The sequence below is a fragment of the Silurus meridionalis genome, chromosome 8 (genome assembly GCF_014805685.1).
Source record: "Silurus meridionalis isolate SWU-2019-XX chromosome 8, ASM1480568v1, whole genome shotgun sequence".
Taxonomy (NCBI): Eukaryota; Metazoa; Chordata; class Actinopteri; order Siluriformes; family Siluridae; genus Silurus; species Silurus meridionalis.
This window is the reverse complement of record NC_060891.1, coordinates 1,467,501-1,486,652: the sequence shown is the minus strand read 5'-3', so window position 1 is coordinate 1,486,652 and position 19,152 is coordinate 1,467,501. Positions and strand designations below refer to the sequence as shown.

Genomic DNA, 19,152 nt, shown 5'->3' with positions numbered 1-19,152 from the left:
TACCTGAGCTATCACATTAAAGGTTTAACTCTTTGTTTTGTATTTTGGACAATTAACATTCATGGAGCTGAAAAAATAGTTATTAGCTCCTGAAATTGAAACATATATCTATCTTCCTGGCTAAATGTTAAGACCCAGGTAGTTGTAAATAAATAACATTGGTGTCCTGGACAGTAAGTAACCTTACACAGTCAAATAGAATCATTGTTTAAAGCACCACACACAAGCTCCGCCCACAAAAAACTTCTGAATGTTTACTAACTGAAAAAGGGTCTAAATCAACATCCCCTAATCTCTTTAGCATTACATAAAGAAGAACAAAGAAACATGCAGTCCTGAAGGACCTGTCAGTAAGGATGACATCAAGGGCACCATCAAAGTCATGACGCTGGAGATTTCCCTCTGCTGACCCTAAAGGGATGCTGGAGGACTTGACGCTTACATCCAGAGCTCGACCTTCACCGCGTTCCCAAACACAAACATGAGCTGTATCTCTAAACAAGTGTTTAGCACCACACAGGTTTTTACTCTGCTTTCCTCACAGTAATGTATAAAAATCTATCGTTTTTCTTTTCCTTTCAAACCTTTGTGTGCCTTAAAACGTTTGTGATGACCAGAGGTTAAAAGACTATGAGCTTCCTGAACTTTGGTTTATGTAAACAGAAAGCAGAGCCGCTGGAGTCTAATTTAATGGAAATGTAAGTCACGGCGTATTATAATGGCGACGCAATACGCTTTCATACTGCTGCAGGTGTCTGCTGTGTATAAACATTTCAACTCAGGCCAAGAGGTTTAAAGAGTATAATAGATTAAAAACTTTTCATGCTTGGCCAGTAGGGACGTGCATCTCCATAACCGAGGCCGATGCGATTTGCATTTTGATTCATTGCCAAAGATACGATACATTAAAGATACATACGACAGCGCTACCGATGCAGTCGATTTCCAACCGATTCAACATGGTGCGATTCGATGGAGAAAATATGATGCTCTTCAATTCACTATGGCACTGATAGTTTACTTTTATTTCTTCAGTTCAGACAGACAGCAAATCATCAAATTTAGTGCCTTCGAACTTCTAACGCATGTTCCCTTCACAAACACGCCTTTGTAGTAAAAGAAAAAATATAAAAGATGAAAAAAACCTGACGTTTTATTACTGTTCTGTATACAGGAAGATGCAGCTCTACCTCTGCCATGTTAATCTGTATTCTATGTGACTCTCAGGACACGCCTCGGCCTCTCCACTAACTTCCTGAACAGTGTTAATTAAAAGACCCCCTTTTTTATCTCTCTCCTATTTTTCACCTTTATTCTAAAATACCGTTTCTGGGCCCTGGCTAAATAATTGAGAAGCTCTTTAGGAAGTGTGGTGAGATTCGGTCTCTGCGGTCGCCGCGATCCGAAAGCATCACCCATCTCGGCTCGCGATCCCAGCGCTCTTTCGCTCTTCCGCCCCAGCCGGGGCTTCGCCGTCGCCATGACAACCGCTACCGTTCCACCTCCTCGAGAGCGGCATGTGAGGCGAGAGCTAAAGCAGGAAACTTAACACCGTGTTTGAGAGGGGAGCAAAAAGCACCGCTCTGCTCTTTTTACTGCTAGTAATAGAAACTAGAGCCATTGCGGGGGAGAAATCATGCACACACACACACACACACACACACACACACATTCTCTGACCCCGGATACACCCACACTTACATATAAGCATGCACATACCAACATACCATACACGTATATGTGCATATATCTCTCACCCGCCTTTACACACACACACACACACACACACACACACACACACACACACACACACACACACACACACACACACAAATCCCTCCTGAGTTTACAAAGGAGGGCAATGTAATATTGTAATGCAGAGCCTCTGACTTCAGTGGCTATTTATAGACGTATCTGGGGAAGAGAAAGATGGAGAGAAGGGGAAAAAAAGGGGAAGGCATCCAGAGCGAAGCAGAAGCAGAACGCTCCAAACAGATGGGCCTCCGTTAAAACCTGTGACTCTAAAAGGCAGCCTGAGGCCGTCATGGACTTGCTGAACTGCTCGTTTGAGATCACGGATACTGCAGAGCTCAGCGTGGACGTCGACACAGTCACTGACGTGACCCTGTGAGCTGTTTGACTTGGCCATTGTGTCTCTCTCTGCATAAGCATAAAAATTCTAGACTGTTCATTTTTTATTATTATATAAGCCCCGCCCTTAATGAAATAAAGAGCCAATCAGATTGGTTTGTGGATATTTGCATACAGAGCTTATGATAGTTATGTTAGATAACAGCTAACAGACACTACTGTAGGTTTTTTAGCTGTTTTTGTGACGTGCACAAGCGAAGCATCGCAAATTCTCACACTGATTTCAGATCAAAGGAACGACTCAAAAAAAAAACATTTTGATGAAAGAACCAAGTCACTAAAACGATCCGATCTTGGGCCGAGGCCCGTTCCAGCCTTGTGCAGGTCCTTTGACAGCTCTTTGATCTTTCCCATGGTGGTGCAGAGGGTTGATTCTGTGACGAGTGTCTTTTATACACATAATGAGTTGATATAAGGAGTTCTTTCTTAAAGGGACAGGAGTTATCTGGGTGAGTGGGAGTCAGAAGTCTCGCTGGTTGGTACGGGATCAAATAATTATTTAATTTGATTAAATATAAATTAATTTATAACCTTTCTTTAAGGTTTTTCCTTTATATTCTGTCTTTCTCTGTTAAGATAAACCTACCATAAAAATTCTAGACTGTTTATTTCTTTGTAAGGGAGTAAACTCACAAAATCAGCAGGGGATCAAATAGTTATTTCCCCCACTGTATGTAATACAGCCCCGAGACCACATGTCAAGCCGCTTCCTGTCGCTCCAGAGGTTGCTCTGGATAGACTTTATTGTATGTATCTGAATCAATACAAATACAGAATCACCAGAACTTTGACCTCACATCACAAAAGGAACTCTAACCCTGTGAGTTAGGGAAGAAGACGGAGGTGTGGGACGAGGAGTTGGACATGTGTGTAGATGTAGAAAGTGCACAACAGGTGTTTGGATAAATAGCTCACATTCCCTCCGTTACATGTAAAGGATTTATAGCACTTTTGATGAGGGTTCTTGACTGAAATGCAACCACACTTTCGATCTTTTGTTCTTTTGACCACTTTCTGGCGAGTCTGAAGTGTTGCGAGTGCGTGGGGGTAAACCTATCGTGTAACTCCGCCCCTTGAGAGAGACGGATATGCAACCTTATACTAGAGCGCTGCTGGATTCTCAGCACCCCTGGCGGGAGTGCGGCTGCAGATCACGGGTTTATAATAAAAGACAGAGCATGTAATCGGTGATACTGTAAAAAGATTTCACCTGAAGGAGTCTCCAGTTTCAGGACAAAATGGAGGCCTTTATGTGTTATAGATTCTCAGGAACAAGGTGCATTTTTTACACCATTAACTTACACCAATCAGGCAAAACATTAAGACAAAATAAGATTCTAAACAGTGAAGTGAGGAACACTGATTATCTCATGGCACCTGTTAATGGGTGGATATATTTATTAATCAGCAAATGAACATTTTGTTCTCAAAGTTGATGTAAGAAGCAGGAAAAATGGGCGTAAGGATTAGGGCGAGTTTAACAAAATTGTGACGTCTAGACGTCTGGGTCTAAGCGTCTCCAAAACTGCAGCTCTTGTGGGATGTTCCTGGTCTGCAGTAGTCAGTGTTTATCAAAAGTGCTCCAAGAAAGAAACAGTGGTGAGCCAGCAACAGGGTCGTGGGCGGCTGAGGCTCATTGATGCTGGTCCGTGTGGTCCGATCCAACAGACGAGCTCCTGTAGATCAAACTGCTGAAGAAGTTCATGCTGTTAATGTTTGATGGGTCACGTAAGTTTTAGCAGCAAAATATTGGTCATAATGTTATGGCTGGTCGGTGTATTTATTCTTTAATTATCGCTCTGTCTGTAAAAAAGCTGCTTTGACTCTACTATAACACACACATCATGGGATGTTTTATTCTTCACCTTCACGGATAGAGGATCCTTTCGGACGCAAAAGTTTTCGACCGACCAGCTCTGACTCCAGGTTCGGCTGATTTAATCTCAGCTCGTTTCCACTCATCAACACTTTTGGCACAGAACCACAGGACAGATGCACAGCTTGTCTCCAATCACACACCAAACACCCTAACAAATCTGCTCAGCCGCACAGCCGGAATAACGGAGCCGAACAGAGGGACCATCCGCTCTGCACAAGCCTCCTCCAATAAGCTCCCCACCTTCTGCAAAGTAATTAGCGTGAGCCTCGCTGCTTGACAATTTCAATTTGCTCGGCAAGACGCGACACCCACGTCCGAGAGACGAAGGTAAAAAAACAAAAAAAACAAAAAACGAGTGGGGTGAAAAGCAGTCGAGCAGAACGTGTTCCCTTTTTGTAGGAGGACTGAAAACTTCATCCTGGCTAGTCCTTATCCTTCATTCTCTGACAGTTCATTTTAACATCAACACTAGCCTGAAAGAAAAAAAAATGCAGATTATCTCTAATGAAACGTTCGCCATCTGAGTCAGATTCGAGAAAAAAAAAACGTCAGGTTAGACTCATCCGTCTCGTGATGGAAGGCCAGACCCATGGGCAATCAGCAACGATTCAAATGGATGGGTCAGGAGGCAAGAGGCAATATATTCCTTAAATTGACTACACGAGCTACGAGATGTCTGTCATGGAATTCCAGAGATGCACTTCCCCCCAGACACCATCGTCATTTCCCCTGTAATGGCTATGCGAATATTAGCGCAGACCGCGGTGGAGAGAAGCTGCAGGGTAGAACGCGAGTGTTTCAATGTGACTTCTTAGTCACCCGTCTGACTCATGCTGGAACTTCAGCACCATAAAACAAACGGAGAGGTGGGGGTGTAAGGAGGTCAGAGATGGGAAAGCTTCGGAAAATGACTTTCTGTCCACCTCCAGAGAAGCCAGATGATGTCATTTCCTCAACATATTTTATCTTATCTCATCTCCATACTGTGTGTCTGCTCCCTCGTTCTTTAGCCTATTTCTCCTTTCTCTCTCTCTCTCTCTCTCTCTCTCTCTCTCTCTCTCTCTCTCTCTCTCTCAAAAACTCAGGTTAGTGATTCGAATGAAGAGTTCAGCCATTTATCATTTCATTTCATTTTTTCATTTTTTTTTTCTGATACCTGAGGAAAAAGAAAAGCGCCGTGAGATTGATCTGCGTGAACTGGAGAAGGATCAAACTCCAAGGACACGAGCCGGTCCAAAAAAAGGAATCTACTCAAATGAGTGCGTTTATAGCTGCTTAAGCTGCTCGTGGTGTTCGAGGGCGAGAAGAAAGAAGAGCCCATTCACCGACTAATACGATAAGTGTCACTTAGATCTCCTCACAGAACCGCAGCGCTTTGGAGATGCTACCAGATGACACGATCGATAACCTAAAAAAAAAAACACTGAAGGAAAGAATGAATGAAAAGAGCCGTGCGCACGTGGAGACGTGGAGAAACACAAACACAAAAATGAAAGACTTTCAGACCCATGGCTTTGTTTTGAAACATTTGTTTGATGTAACGTGGAAAAGAGGAAGGTGAGGAGAAAGCTCGCTCTTCCAGGCCTTGACAACAATAACGTCTGAAAAGCGTTAAGGACAATTTCGAACCGTTACAGTTTTTCTCAGTTGCTTTGGAGCGTTTCTCAGATCGGAAATGAAATTCTCAAAACGTCTTGTTCAAAATCCACATCATTTAGTCACTTGTGCACATCGTAAAAACAATTTCTCGTCGCTTTGATCAAATCGCGAACGCTTTTGTACATCATTTAATTTGATTGTGTACGAGTGTCTGCTGTTTCCTGTATTATCAGTTGTTTATGTTCATGTTAATCAAATTATATTGTACTGGTTTCACCTGAATAGTTTTAACCTCCAAATCATCTCAGCATCAGTTCACTGTATACGTCATTAAATGTCATCTAAAATTTCTATTCAACTTTTTTTTTTTGTAAATGTGTTGAATTGCTAAATTGTGCAGATGAATCCTGAATAACACTAATGGAGGGTAGTGTACAGCATCAGATCAACCAATAATCAACTAGTTCTCTAAAACAGGTCAAAGGTGAATCTCGTGAATCTTTAATTGGTGACAGACAGAACAAAAGTCAGAATTACAATTTCTGAAAAATTGATTGTGTCTTGCAATCAATAAAAATCAGATATGCAATCAAATAAATAAACTTGTGCAGTTGAAATGTACAGATGCCGAACAGAAGAAATTCAACTTTAATCCAAACTGTAGTTTACATCAGAAATACTGAAACTGTGCGCCGTCCTACCGACAACACGACCAAACATTTTCACAATCGTGTTCGTGAACGATGACAAAAGGACTTGTTTTTCTGATGACAATGAGATGTGCATTGACACAAATATTAACTGTTGTGTGATGAACGATTTTGAGAAAAAGTACAGGCTTTTGCAAGAAATCCAATGTGTTGTGCTGTTTGTAGAAAATGAAGGATGAATTAAAAAAGGTAATGATGTAAATAAATGAGATGTTTATGAGCATATAATATTGTACCAAATAAAATATTTTGTTGTACAAAAAAATAAAAGGTAAACACTTTCCGTTATCAACAAAGTGTAATCGTGACGTTCTATCAAAACATCTACAATTAAGTCTATAATTATTACAGTGTGTTGTCTTCTCTTTTAATTGTATATTTGTAACAACTGGATCATTTACATCAACAAACACACACCACCTTTTTTTTGGTTTGGGCCACTGCCCCTCCAAATGTCCTAGAAAAGCTTATATAAGCAATTCAGTTTATATTCAGCTCCTACCAACATCAAAACCCAAAACAAATGACTCAAAAAATGACAATAAAACAAAGAAAATATAAATGAACCGAGAGGCAAAGAGAACACGAGGATTTTGTGTTTCAATGTGGTGACTTTTCAAACTAAGACTGTGATTCTTTACATTTCTGCACAGTTGTTTTTCCATCAGGAGATCAGGTTATAAATGTAGATGTAGATGTAGATGATAAATGGGACATGTTTCAGTGGATGTTAAACAACATCATTACATATAATCCTATAATAAAGGGATTGGATTTGAGAAAGATTTGGATGTGGAAATGTTTACACTCATAAGTGACTTGTTTATTTTTCATTGGTATTTCTATATTATAATATTTAACGTGTTTGGATTATAACAATATTTTTATGGGAAAGCTGTGGTTTGGTGTTTATACCCTTTGACAGTCAGAATGTAGAAAACAGGGATCTCTGGAACACACAGGAATTTCAGTTATTTACATCCTTTGGTCACAACAGTTGACTCGAAACTCAACTCGAAACTCAAAAGCTATTAGTAATAAATCATCAGACTACAGGAACGAGATTGACTAATAAAATGCACAGTTTGGAGGCAGACAAAGTCGAGCAGCTGTATTTCGACTTGTTCGGGGAGTGATGGAGAAGCTGCGGTGGACTTGTAGAACTAAAATACATAAAGACGCAGATCAGATCCAGCGAGGTTTATAAACTATTTTTGAATGCATTGCAGGTGTAAAAAAAACAACAACAGGAAGTCGGGCTGGTACCCTGATTCTAATCGGGACGTGGTTTTCCCTGCAGCCTTCATACTCGGTGTGAAGGGCAAGAAAAAATAGAAAAGAAGAGAGTAAAGGATGGGGGGGGTGGTATTTGGATTACTTTTCATGGAGTGTGAAAAGGGCTTCAGCAATCCCCAAATCAATCCTGACCTGCAAAGTGTACTGAGAGGTGAGAGGTGCTGGGAGCTCACTGCTACATCACCGAGGACTCTCTCTCTCTCTCTCTCTCTCTCTCTCTCTGTGTGTGTCTGTGTGTGTGTCTGTAATACAGAGATGGAGAGTGAGAGAGAAATAGAGCGAGACAGACAGACAGACAGACAGACAGACAGACAGACAGACAGACAGACAGACAGACAGATAGATAGATAGATAGATAGATAGATAGATAGATAGATAGATAGATAGATAGATAGAAAGATATAGAGTAGCCCCTCCACTCCATATGAATAAGTGTATGGCGTACTCCAAACCTCCTCACCTTCTCACCTACATCAGCACATGACTTTACTGACACCCTTGTGTGAGAATGAATCTCACACGAATCTCCTGGAATTCTAGAGGAACATCTTCCCAGAAGAGCGGAGCTCATTATAACAGCAAATGGAGAGTAAATGTGGAATGGGATGTTCAAAAAGCACATACCAATCTATTAGTCAGGTGTCCACAAACTTTAGTTTTTATAGTAAGTTGAAAGCAGGAATACGAAGCGCTGAAACTGGAGACCATTAACATTATTTATCTTACAAAAACATACATTGAAACGCGTATGGAGTTAAACGTACACTTTGTTTAAAAAAAAGTCTAAGTAATAGACATTAATCTGGCTCACCAGTGTAGATTTATTCATTGATAGAGACTCAAAGCACTTTTGAGCGTCGCTCTGGACATGGGCGTCTGCTAAATGCTGTAAATGTAACTGTATAGAGACGAGCTGGAACTCTGACGCTTTACTGTGCAGAGAAACTGGTCAGTGTTCAGTGTTTATAAATAAGCAGGCGTTAACTAAATCATGCTGAAGAACAATGTTTGCGTCACTCATTTTCCTCCAACTCGCCTTATTCATTAGCCTCCAGCTCAAAGGGCTCATTAATCATTTTAATGGACGACGCACTCCGGATTGAGATCACTGCCAATCTCCTGAGTCACTGCAGGTCCGAGTTCTTCCCAGTGCACAGCCCCGAGAAGCTGCGGCTCGGACTCTGAAATCCAAATAAAATCATAAATAATTTCCAGCTCCTTATCTGTGATACAGTGCAGATCATCTCCTGAGTGCTCTGAGGAAGATCCGAGCGAGAGAGAGAGAGAAAGAGAAAGAGAGAGAGAGGGGGGTGTGAAGGACGGAGGGAGGGAATGAAACACCTTTGAATAAATAATAAACCACTCGTTTAACTGTTGCTCCCTCTGAGGGTTTTTTTGGGGTAAATCCCTGACATTTCTTCAGCAGTCTTCAGCGCCGCTCTCATGAGTCTCCTGTTTCTCACTCGGCTTGTTTTACAAATCAAGACTTCAGACTTTGGAGTATTTCAGGGCATAAAACGAGTATAGAAACAATACGAGGCTAAAAGATGTCAATGATGATGTGTGGAGAGAAAAGTTTTATACGTTGATGTAAAAAAACACACATATCTCTAAACCCGCCTCTACAATCAAACTATTAGTAAAGAGAAAGAACGAGTGCAACAAAGAGAAATAAATTTTTTTATAAAGGAGCCGAGGGTCGAACATTTACTTTATATTCTCCTACATAATGTAAACTTAATAATACACAAGTTTATAAATCATTTATAGAAGAAAGTGAAAGGTTTTTGTAAGATAAATAATGTTAATGGTCTCCAGTTTCAGCACTTCGTATTCCTGCTTTCAGCTTACTATAAAAACTAAAGTTTGTGGACACCTGACTAATAGATTGGTATGTGCTTTTTGAACATCCCATTCCACATTTACTCTCCATTTGCTGTTATAATGAGCTCCGCTCTTCTGGGAAGATGTTCCTCTAGAATTCCAGGAGATTCGTGTGAGATTCATTCTCACACAAGGGTGTTAGTAAAGTCAGGTGCTGATGTAGGTGAGAAGGTGAGGAGGTTCCTGGGGTGCAGTCAGTGTTCACATTCATCTTTAAGGTGTTCAATAGGGTTGGAGCACTACAGCAGGAGATCTTCCTCGCTAACCCATGTAAAGCAGATAGTCATGGAGCTGGCTTTGTGCACAGAGGCACTGTCATGCTGGAAAAGTCAAGTGTCCCAATACAATATATGGATTGTAGAGGAACACCTGGGGTTTCCAGCATGACAGTGCTCCTTCTATTAGACAAATTTCCAGCAGAGACCCAGGGGGCTCAGCATTAGTGTACAGGTCCCATTAAAACCAATGCAGTGCCCATTATAACCATTAAAGCCATTATAAACTGCATGATGGTTTTTTTTTTGTTTGTATTTAGCAGCAGGGAGTTTTATCCAGAAAAGTGTTTTCTCTTCTTTACAAAATGTCACATAAAAAAAAATTAAAAAATGAAGATGAAACAGGTTTGGGTTAATGATGCTAATTACAGGCCAGAGGTAATGGACGTTTGATGTTCGGTGGCCGATCCGGATAAAAGCACGAAGGCCATGGAGCTCGGCTCAGTTGTTTAAGCTTAGCGTGCGGAGGTGCGTTAGCATGTGTAAGTTAAGTGCCTGCACCCAGCAGATGGCCCTCCTACGCACGTGGCAGCCGTCACAGGTGCATCCTGGGCCTCCGCCGCCTCCCCGCGCTTCGTATAATATCACAGCCACAAAGGAGTTTACAAAACACTCCGCTAACTGCCAATTACAGCGAGCAAGCCACCGCCTGCACGGGCGCCTCTCTGCAACTCTCCAAAGGTGCCGTTCCCACGAGTGTGTCATGAATGTGGAATTACTGCGAGAGTGTGTAAAAGAGAGAGAGAGAGAGACGGAGAGAGACGGAGAGAGACGGGCAGAATGCTAAGCGTCTGAAAGACCCACTTTTCTGTCTTTTATTCTCGCTAGTTAGCTAAAGGGAGGTTTTGTTTGTAAAAAAAAAAAGTTTATTATTTTAGAAACGGAAATAAGGCTGTGAAGTGTCTAAGCGGCGTGTTTTACATTCACGTTCACATCTCTGTTCGATGAGAGATTATCTGTTAGCCGCCGCTAAATGCCAACAGGTTAATAAAATCCCAGATGATGAAAACAATCTGGGAAAAAACAAAGCAGTGTGGAAAAGAAAACATGATTCCGAGACCAGACAGAGTGACTCCAAGACATCGATAGCTGCTTTCATTTCTTTTGTTCTCAATAAAATTATGTGGACTTTGGATATGAAGGTTATGAGGTCAATCCCAGTTGAATGTGGATGTAAATGTAGCTATCTTAAAACTAGCTATCTTGTATGACTTGGCTGTCACAGTCACATAATTATATACTGACAATGAAAATTCGACACGACTTCTATCTCCTCGTATTCACTAATGTACTGAATACTGGCTCATTTTTCACCAGGACTTTATCCTCCATGTTTTGACCTTATTGGTCAGATGGCAAAAAAAAAACCAACACTAAAAAAGCACTTTGTTTTTTTTTCCCCAAAATGTTTTTTAATAATGAAAAGAAAAAGCATGGTGGCGGCAGCATTCTATAAAAGAAACACATTCATTAGGATTCCATGTAAAAAGGTTTCTGCAGCTTTAAATGTAACAAAAAAAAAGATAAAAGCACAAAACGTCATTCCTACTAGAGTACAAATAAAAAAACTGTAATCTCTGGCAAATTGCTGTGGTGTTAAAGGAATCGAACGTTTGTGGATTGAAAGCCGTAACTGCGTAAATGGTGCTTCATCACACCAATCAGGTCACATTTTGTAGAAATAAGAATTGTTTTATAACAATTTCTTTTCCTTTTTTGTGTTTGGCACCTACGAAAAAGTGCAGAGGAGGAACTAACTAGAAGTGCATCAACATCATTCCTGATAAATAAACTTCAGTGTCCCAGTTAAAACCCAACGCAGTCACGGGACGTCTCCTACAGAACAGGACAGAGTTCTCTCGGCTTCAGAAGAGATTTCTCTGCTTTCTGCTTTTCCTCTTCACCAATCATATGTCCAAACAACAAGTGCATGCTGATGATTTACCCACAATCCCCCTCTCACTGGAACGCAGCAGAAAAAGGAGGGGTGACTGGGAGAATCCCGAGAATGCTGCTGGAATAGCAGGCGGGAAAATCGATTCTAATCCGGAGGAGCTTCTTTTAAAACCCAGACAAACATGAAATACACACTTCGCTAATTCCTCTCAGAGACGTAGACAAAGTTTGATGTAGACAAACAGATATACAGACTGTGAGAATGAGAAAGAACAAAAGAGCCTGGGAAACAGAAAGAGTGATACAGACAGATAGAGTCAGACAGTGAGTCAGATAAAGAGTCAGAAAGAAAAAGAGTCAGACAGAGAGACAAATACAGGAGTCAGAGTCAGACAAAAGATAAAGAATTGGAGAGTCAGATAAAGATTCAGACAGGGAGTCAGATAAAGAGTCAGACAAAAAAAATAAAGAGTCAGACAGGAAGTCAGAGAAAGAGTCATACAGGGAGTCAGATAAAGAGTCAGACAGGGAGTCAGATAAAGAGTCAGACAAAAAGATAAAGAATCAGAAAGTCAGATAAAGAGTCAGACAAATTGGGCATCAGGCAGAGAATGAATAGATAGATAGATAGATAGATAGATAGATAGATAGATAGATAGATAGATAGATAGATAGATAGATAGATAGATAGATAGATAGACAGACAGACAGACAGACAGACAGACAGACAGACAGACAGACAGACAGACATGATCAGTAGATGTTCAGTACCTGGTAGGAGGACTCCTTTATTTTTTCGGTAGAAGTGATTCCCAGGCCAAATTGGAGGACTGGACAGGCTGAAAAAAGAAAAACAAAACAGATAAGAATAATAACGATATCAAGTGTGTGTGTGTGTGTGTGTGTGTGTGTGTGTGTGTGTGTGTGTGTGTGTGTGTGTGTGTGTGTGTGTATATGTCTGGCACAGAGCAGCCTATGCTTTAGCAGCACATCATTAAGAAAGCCACACTTCACCCCGGAAAGCGATCCGTGGTGTTTAGACATCATCACTGCGAGCTGGTTATTATATTATTATATTATATTTCGAAAATGGACCGTTAGCAGCGTTAATCATTGCTTTTACTGGCTGAAATGACAAGTCTGCTGATGTGTAGGGCTTCAGGAGTGTGTAACGCTGCTGCGCAGTGGGGCGCTCTTCACACTGAATTACACCCTGCACCGGTCACACTGCTGTACACACACACACACACACACACACACACACACACACACACCGACTTCACATCCAGAACCACCGACTCCACCCCTTTCAACACCAGGCCGAACAGGAAGGGGACGCTGAGCACGCGTGTGTGTGTGTGTGCGCGCGCGCGTGTGTGTGTGCGCGCGTGTGTGTGTGTGTGGATCTAAGATCATTCTGGGTTTGGAGTTTGAAGTTTGTCGATGAGAGAAACTGACTGATGAAAAGCATCGATTTTTTTTCCTCCTCAGACAGAAATGAGGTCAGCAGGATTAATGTCTTTGTGAAAGATACTGGTTTTTTTTGTAGGAAAAGATTTCGAGCTGTTGCTGTGATTAGGCTTCATCTACATCGCAGATCAAAGTGCTGTAATTTTTCTTTTCTATTAACATGTGACTTACAGTATACTATAATACCAAAAGTATGTGCACCCCTGAACATCACACCTACAGTACATGTGGTTCCTGCCTAAAGTTTAAAGCATGCAAGTGTACATTACACTGTTCCACATGACAAAGTCAGCCTCATAAAGATCTGCTGGAAGATCTCCTGCTCTAAAGCTCCAACCTGTTTGAATGCCATTGGGATTTATTTTTTCACGGTGACTACACTCCAGGCCTCCTCACCTCACCTACATCAGTACCTGACTTTACTAACACCTAATCTCCCCAAAATCTAGTAGAACATCTTCCCAGAAGAGTGGAAGGTGTGTTATGGTTGGAGAGACAGAATTTAAGTGTCCTGCACAAAGCCCCTTTGGAAGGAATTGAACCTGAGAGCCTCCTCAACATCATAACATCACTGCCTGATCTCACCAATCCCTATAGCCACACCTCAAAATCTAGTGGAGCATCTTCTCAGAAGAGTGGAGCAACAGCAAAAAGGGGAAGAATATCTGGAATGGGATATTCAACTTTTCAAGATATAAAAAAAAATATATAATGTAGTTTTAAGTCTTTAAAATCTCTCTGACAGAAATTCATGTGAAGATATGCTCTCGTTCTTCGTTGCTGAGTGTCGCAACATGGTGGTCCTGTCCGTCGCCATGGAAACGGACTCCTCCTCCTCCCCCCGCCTAGGTTTTTATAGGAAAGGATTATTTTCGCGCAACTTGACAAAGAGATTCGGCATCAATATTTTACAGAACCCGTGAGCAGAACAATAAGGGAAGCTGATTTGAAAAAAAAAGAGAAAAAAAAGTAAAGAATTGGAAAAAAAAAAGAGAGCGAGATCTCGTGAAACGGGAAGCCATTAGTGTCAGGTCATTTCCTTTCGGTTGCTCTGATTTCACTGACCCACAAAATAGAATTACGTGAAATGGTGATGCTTTGAGGGACATTAGAAGTGTGTAAAAGCCTCCACCACAACCATTCAAAGTGTACAGGGATGGACACATTATTCCATCATTATAGCAAAACTAAACTAAAACAAAAAGAAAACATTTTTTTTTTTTAAATAATCATTCAAATGTAAAGCTTTTTTAAATTATAAGACACCTGCAAAAATGTTTTCTCTTGATTTTGCTTAATTTTTTAAAACATTATATTGTTGCAGGATTTGCAGACATTTCAATTAGATTTATATTTAAAATAGTTTTTGCATATAATTTGTAAAATATAAAAAATGTGCACTTTATAATATAATATAATATAATATAATATAATATATAATGTATAATAAAATCACAATAATCCTTCTAATGAGCACAGATGTAAAGCAGATTTATTTATGCATATTTATTTGATAAATTTATATAATGCAAAGCGGTAAAAAAAATAAACACAACCTGAAGGAGGAGAACATTTTAATTATATAATTATATAAGTGCAATAAACTGCTCTGTCGGTTACTGCTGACTGAGAATTCAGCCTTGTGTGACTCCGATTGCCAGTTTTGCGGCTTAAAAATGTTATAATATAAATGACAATGATAACTTGTTAAAGAAACTTAAAATATAATTTTCTTGGACGAGAAAACACCCATAAACATCGATCATCCTGATGTGCAACAAATCAGGAAAGTCACAACGACCTACTCGACCATGCACTAATAGCAGACAGAAAGAGAGTCAGATAAAGAGTCAGACATGGAGTCAGATAAAGAGTCAAACAGGGAGTCAGACAGAGAGTCAGATAAAGAGTCAAACAGGGAGTCAGACAGAGAGTCAGATAAAGAGTAAAACAGGGAGTCAGATAAAGAGTCAGACAGGGAGTCAGATAAAGAGTCAGACAGGGAGTCAGATAAAGAGTCAGACAGATAGATAGAGTCAAACAAAAAGTCAGATAAAAAGTTAAAGAGTCAGACAAAAAGTCAGATAAAAAGTCAGACAGAGAATCAGATAATCAGATTGAGAGTCAGATAAAGAGTCAAATAGAGAGTCAGATAAAGAGTCAGACAGAGAGTCACATAAAGAGTCAAATAAAGAGTCAGACAGACAGTCAGATAAAGAGTCAGACTAAGATTGATAGTCATTTAAAGAGTCAGCGTCAGACAGACAGTCAGATAAAGAGTCAGACAGAATCAGGATAAAACTCCCTGAGATGGAGAAAGAAACCTTGAGTTGGGTTTATATATATATATATATATATATATATATATATATATATATATATATATATATACATCCAAGTTTATAACTTTATATATACCTGTATTAGCATATTATTCACTTTACTGATCTGAGAAGGAAAATACACTCATGGCGATTAGCGGCTAGCTTCATGCTTACAAAAAGCCAATGTGCCCCCAGCCCCCCCACCCCCTTACTTTGTAGCTTGAATGGATGGAGGTCAGAATTGAGGTAATTCCCTGTTCTGACTTCCTGCTTCTGAGATAAGTCTGTATTGAACTCTCCTTTCTCCACTCCTGTTCTCTCTCTCCATATCTCATTCCCAGCTGAAGCAGCCGGAGCAGATAACGCTCCTCTCGGCATCGGCTCCGCTCTGTTCTCCTTCTTAATCTTCTTAGAGTATATTAGTTAATTGAGAATTAGAGCAAACAGAGGAAGCAAAGCAGCTTGGCTTTGAGTGTGTTTGTCTACACGCTGCATTTAAACACCTCGTCTCAGTCTGCTTTCGCTTCCTGACTCGAGAAATCTACGTGGGCCCTTCAACACGTCGCTGCGGTTTCCCCCGTCGCTAGCGTGCCGCACCTCGGATCTGACCTGGAGCTTCCTGATCATTTACTCGGGGATAATGAAGTCTCTCTGTTTCTTTACGGATACTTTAATTACACTTCGTCAGAACATCAGGTTTCTGATTTCTCTCTCTCTACTCTCTGTTTTGTTTTTTTTACTGAGTGATTAAAACGAACCTCGGCTTAAGACGAAAAACTTCATTAGCATACCGGTCGCCTAGCAACTAAAACATCTTCAACTTTTGCATTCCGCGACTCGCCGCTTCTTGTCCTGGCGTCATTAGTGCTTTATTATTTATTAAGTACAATTAGTGTACGTGTATAGCGTTTTTTTCCATTTGGAAAGCATTCGCTCTGACACTGAATTCTTTCTCTCTCACACACACACACACACACACACACACACACACACACACACACACACACGGCTCAAAGTTCTAGCCACTGTTTGTACTCTAAGAGCTCCACATATGCTTTGTATCAGGTTACATCTACGGAATGCGTTGCCATGGACACCGCATGCCTCATGACAGATGACGCGCCATTTCTTTTTGTTCTTCTTCTCTGTTTTTTTTAATCAGCTGCAAGCAAAAAAAAAATTAAAACAGCCTTTTATTGCTTTTGCACTCTCTCCATGCAAGAAACATCATAAAAGCGAATAGGCTCTGCAATTATTTGGTGCTTGTTTTTTTTTCCGGCAGTAAAATTTTTACACATTTAGAGGAAAGAACAATGAAAGGGCCAGTAATTTAATTTGCATCTGGGCTCTCGGATATAACAGCGCTATTGTTTTTAGGGATACGAGACGCAATCGAATGGCGGTTTCTTAACGTCCTGCGCCATCCGAGTCCGCTCGGGGCCCGAACGAAATAACTTGAAAGTAAATAAATGTTAAAAATGAGAGCCACGCCTTTATAAGAGGAGACACAGAGACTGATGGGTTTTTTTTTGCTTTTTTTTAAAAGGTTATGGACTCCAGAGGAGCGTGCATTTTTCTGCGCTGGGTTTCTGTTTTTCATCTGAACCACATGTGCCACTGGCAGGAGTCTCACTGGGTTCTGGGTCGACGCCCCAGCTATTTATAACTCTCGCCGTTCTGTGCATCAAGTCTGTTTAACGCGAAAACTCTGAAGCAGACTTCATACTCGAGCAGCACCAAGAAATTCATTTCCAAACAAAAAACAGCTCTTACTTCATTCCATAATCTGGTCCCAAATCCCATTGCCTGCTCTCTTTCTCTCTCTGTCTTCATGCTTGCAATCACAATCCTCTTTAACTAATCTTCAGTCTAATTGGGTAATACTCCACACACTCTTTTTTAAATTCTCTCCCCTCCTTCTTCACCTCTTCTCACTTTTGTCCTGAGCTGGAGTAGCTTTCTCTTCTGCTCACAATGGAGCCGCTCTGGAGGCCTGAGGCGTCGTGGACATGGTGCACAAGTAGTGCAAGGAATTTTTAAGACCAGACTCTTGAGGGAGGAAATGACCAAACTCGAGAAATCATCCAACGCTGGGTGCTTTAACCTCCAAAGTCTACCTGATGGTGGAAAATAAAGGCAGGAGGGGATAAAAAAAACGGGTCCAACAATATTTCCTTTCCATTACTTAATCGTCAACACTGGACTCTGGATTTGAAGGTTGTGAGTTTAAATCCCAGCCAGACCAACCTGTCACTCCTGGGCTTCTGAGCAAGGCCCTTAACCTCGAAGCTGCTCAGTTGTTGAGATAAAATGTAAGTCGCTCTATAAGACATCAGTAGTTGCACTGGTTTTAGATCTAAGTTATAACACTCCAAATGTTTTTTATTTCTAGCACACTGTTTACCAGCAACGTTTGCAGAAATCCATCAAATATGGAGACAAATACTGGTCTCGCTACACACTCCAGACTTGGCTCGGCTAGCTAGTGATCTATGACATAAAGACTTTGTTGGCACTGATGAGAGATGAGAGAACTGGACCGACTGAAGGACTAAAGCGCCGCTGCATCGCCATCTTTAAATGGAGTGAGCATGCCAGAAAACAAACAAAATAAATACAGTTAAAAAGTCAATCTGTAAGTCATTTAGGGTATTTTTTTCTTTGAGAACATTAAGGAACACCTAAAAGAAAGCAGCTTGCGTCTCGTGGAGGAATCGGCTTCGTGAAACCAGCTGGAGTATTTTCCATGTGCTGGCTGTTGACAAACTTCCAAAAGAACAAAAAAGCCCCAAAGAACAATAAATCTACAGAGACACGCTTCTACTTGCTCGCATTCAGAGCTCACCAGCGCCCACAAAAGAGCCGTTACACTTCTCCTCTGGCTCACTCTAATACGCCCCATAGAAGGAATGATATCACACAGGCAATGGGTTTATCAGAGGAAACAACCGATCCACAGTTTCATTCTGTCAATGCTAAACACAGAAATCCCTATTGATTCCACAGCTATGAAACTAAATATATTAAAAAAGCTGCTCTTTTCAGCGTTTGTAGCGGCGTGAAATGTGATCGGGGCTGAGCGATCGGGCTGCACATGCCGAAGCGCTGAGGTAGGAACTGTGTCCTTGACTAGGAAAATAATGGAGGAAATAAAGCAGAGAAGAAAAGGGAAGAAATGAGGAGAGTATAGAATGGAAAAAGAAGAAAGAGGAGTAAGGATTTGGAAAGAGAGAATAGGATGAGAGAATGGAAAAAGAAATGAAGAGACGAGACGAGCAGAGGAAAGAAAAAAGAAGGAAGAAGAGAGAAATAAATTGGAAAACATCTTTAAAGGTAAGAATCTGAGAAGAAAAAAGAAGAGAAAAGAAGAGAAGTAATGAGATGAGAAAAGACAAGAAGAGAAGAGAAGAGAAGAGAAGAAGAAGAGAAGAGAAGTGATGAGAAGAGAAGAGAAGAGAAGAGAAGAGAAGAGAAGAGAAGAGAAGAGAAGAGATTGTTTGCTTTACGACCTTTGTGGAGCTTTAACACACACACACACACACACACACACACACACACACACACACACACACGGTCACGGGGTTTACTTGGTTACTTGGTTTATTTCTTTGAGTGTTTCTTGCCAGAGGACAGAGGGGACAGTTATGTGAAACACACATCTCTGCATC

General features: G+C 40.8%; 1 protein-coding gene across 2 annotated transcripts in view; it reads right to left on the bottom strand.

Moving 5' to 3' along the window:
* The window catches only part of foxn3 (forkhead box N3), an 81,320-nt gene that overhangs the window by 18,185 nt on the left and 43,983 nt on the right, over positions 1 to 19,152 (bottom strand). For both annotated transcript variants that reach the window (XM_046855102.1, XM_046855103.1), the window contains exon 4: positions 12,462 to 12,529. In XM_046855102.1, coding sequence (XP_046711058.1) covers positions 12,462 to 12,529 — 68 coding nt within the window. The remainder of the gene's footprint in view (positions 1 to 12,461; positions 12,530 to 19,152) is intronic.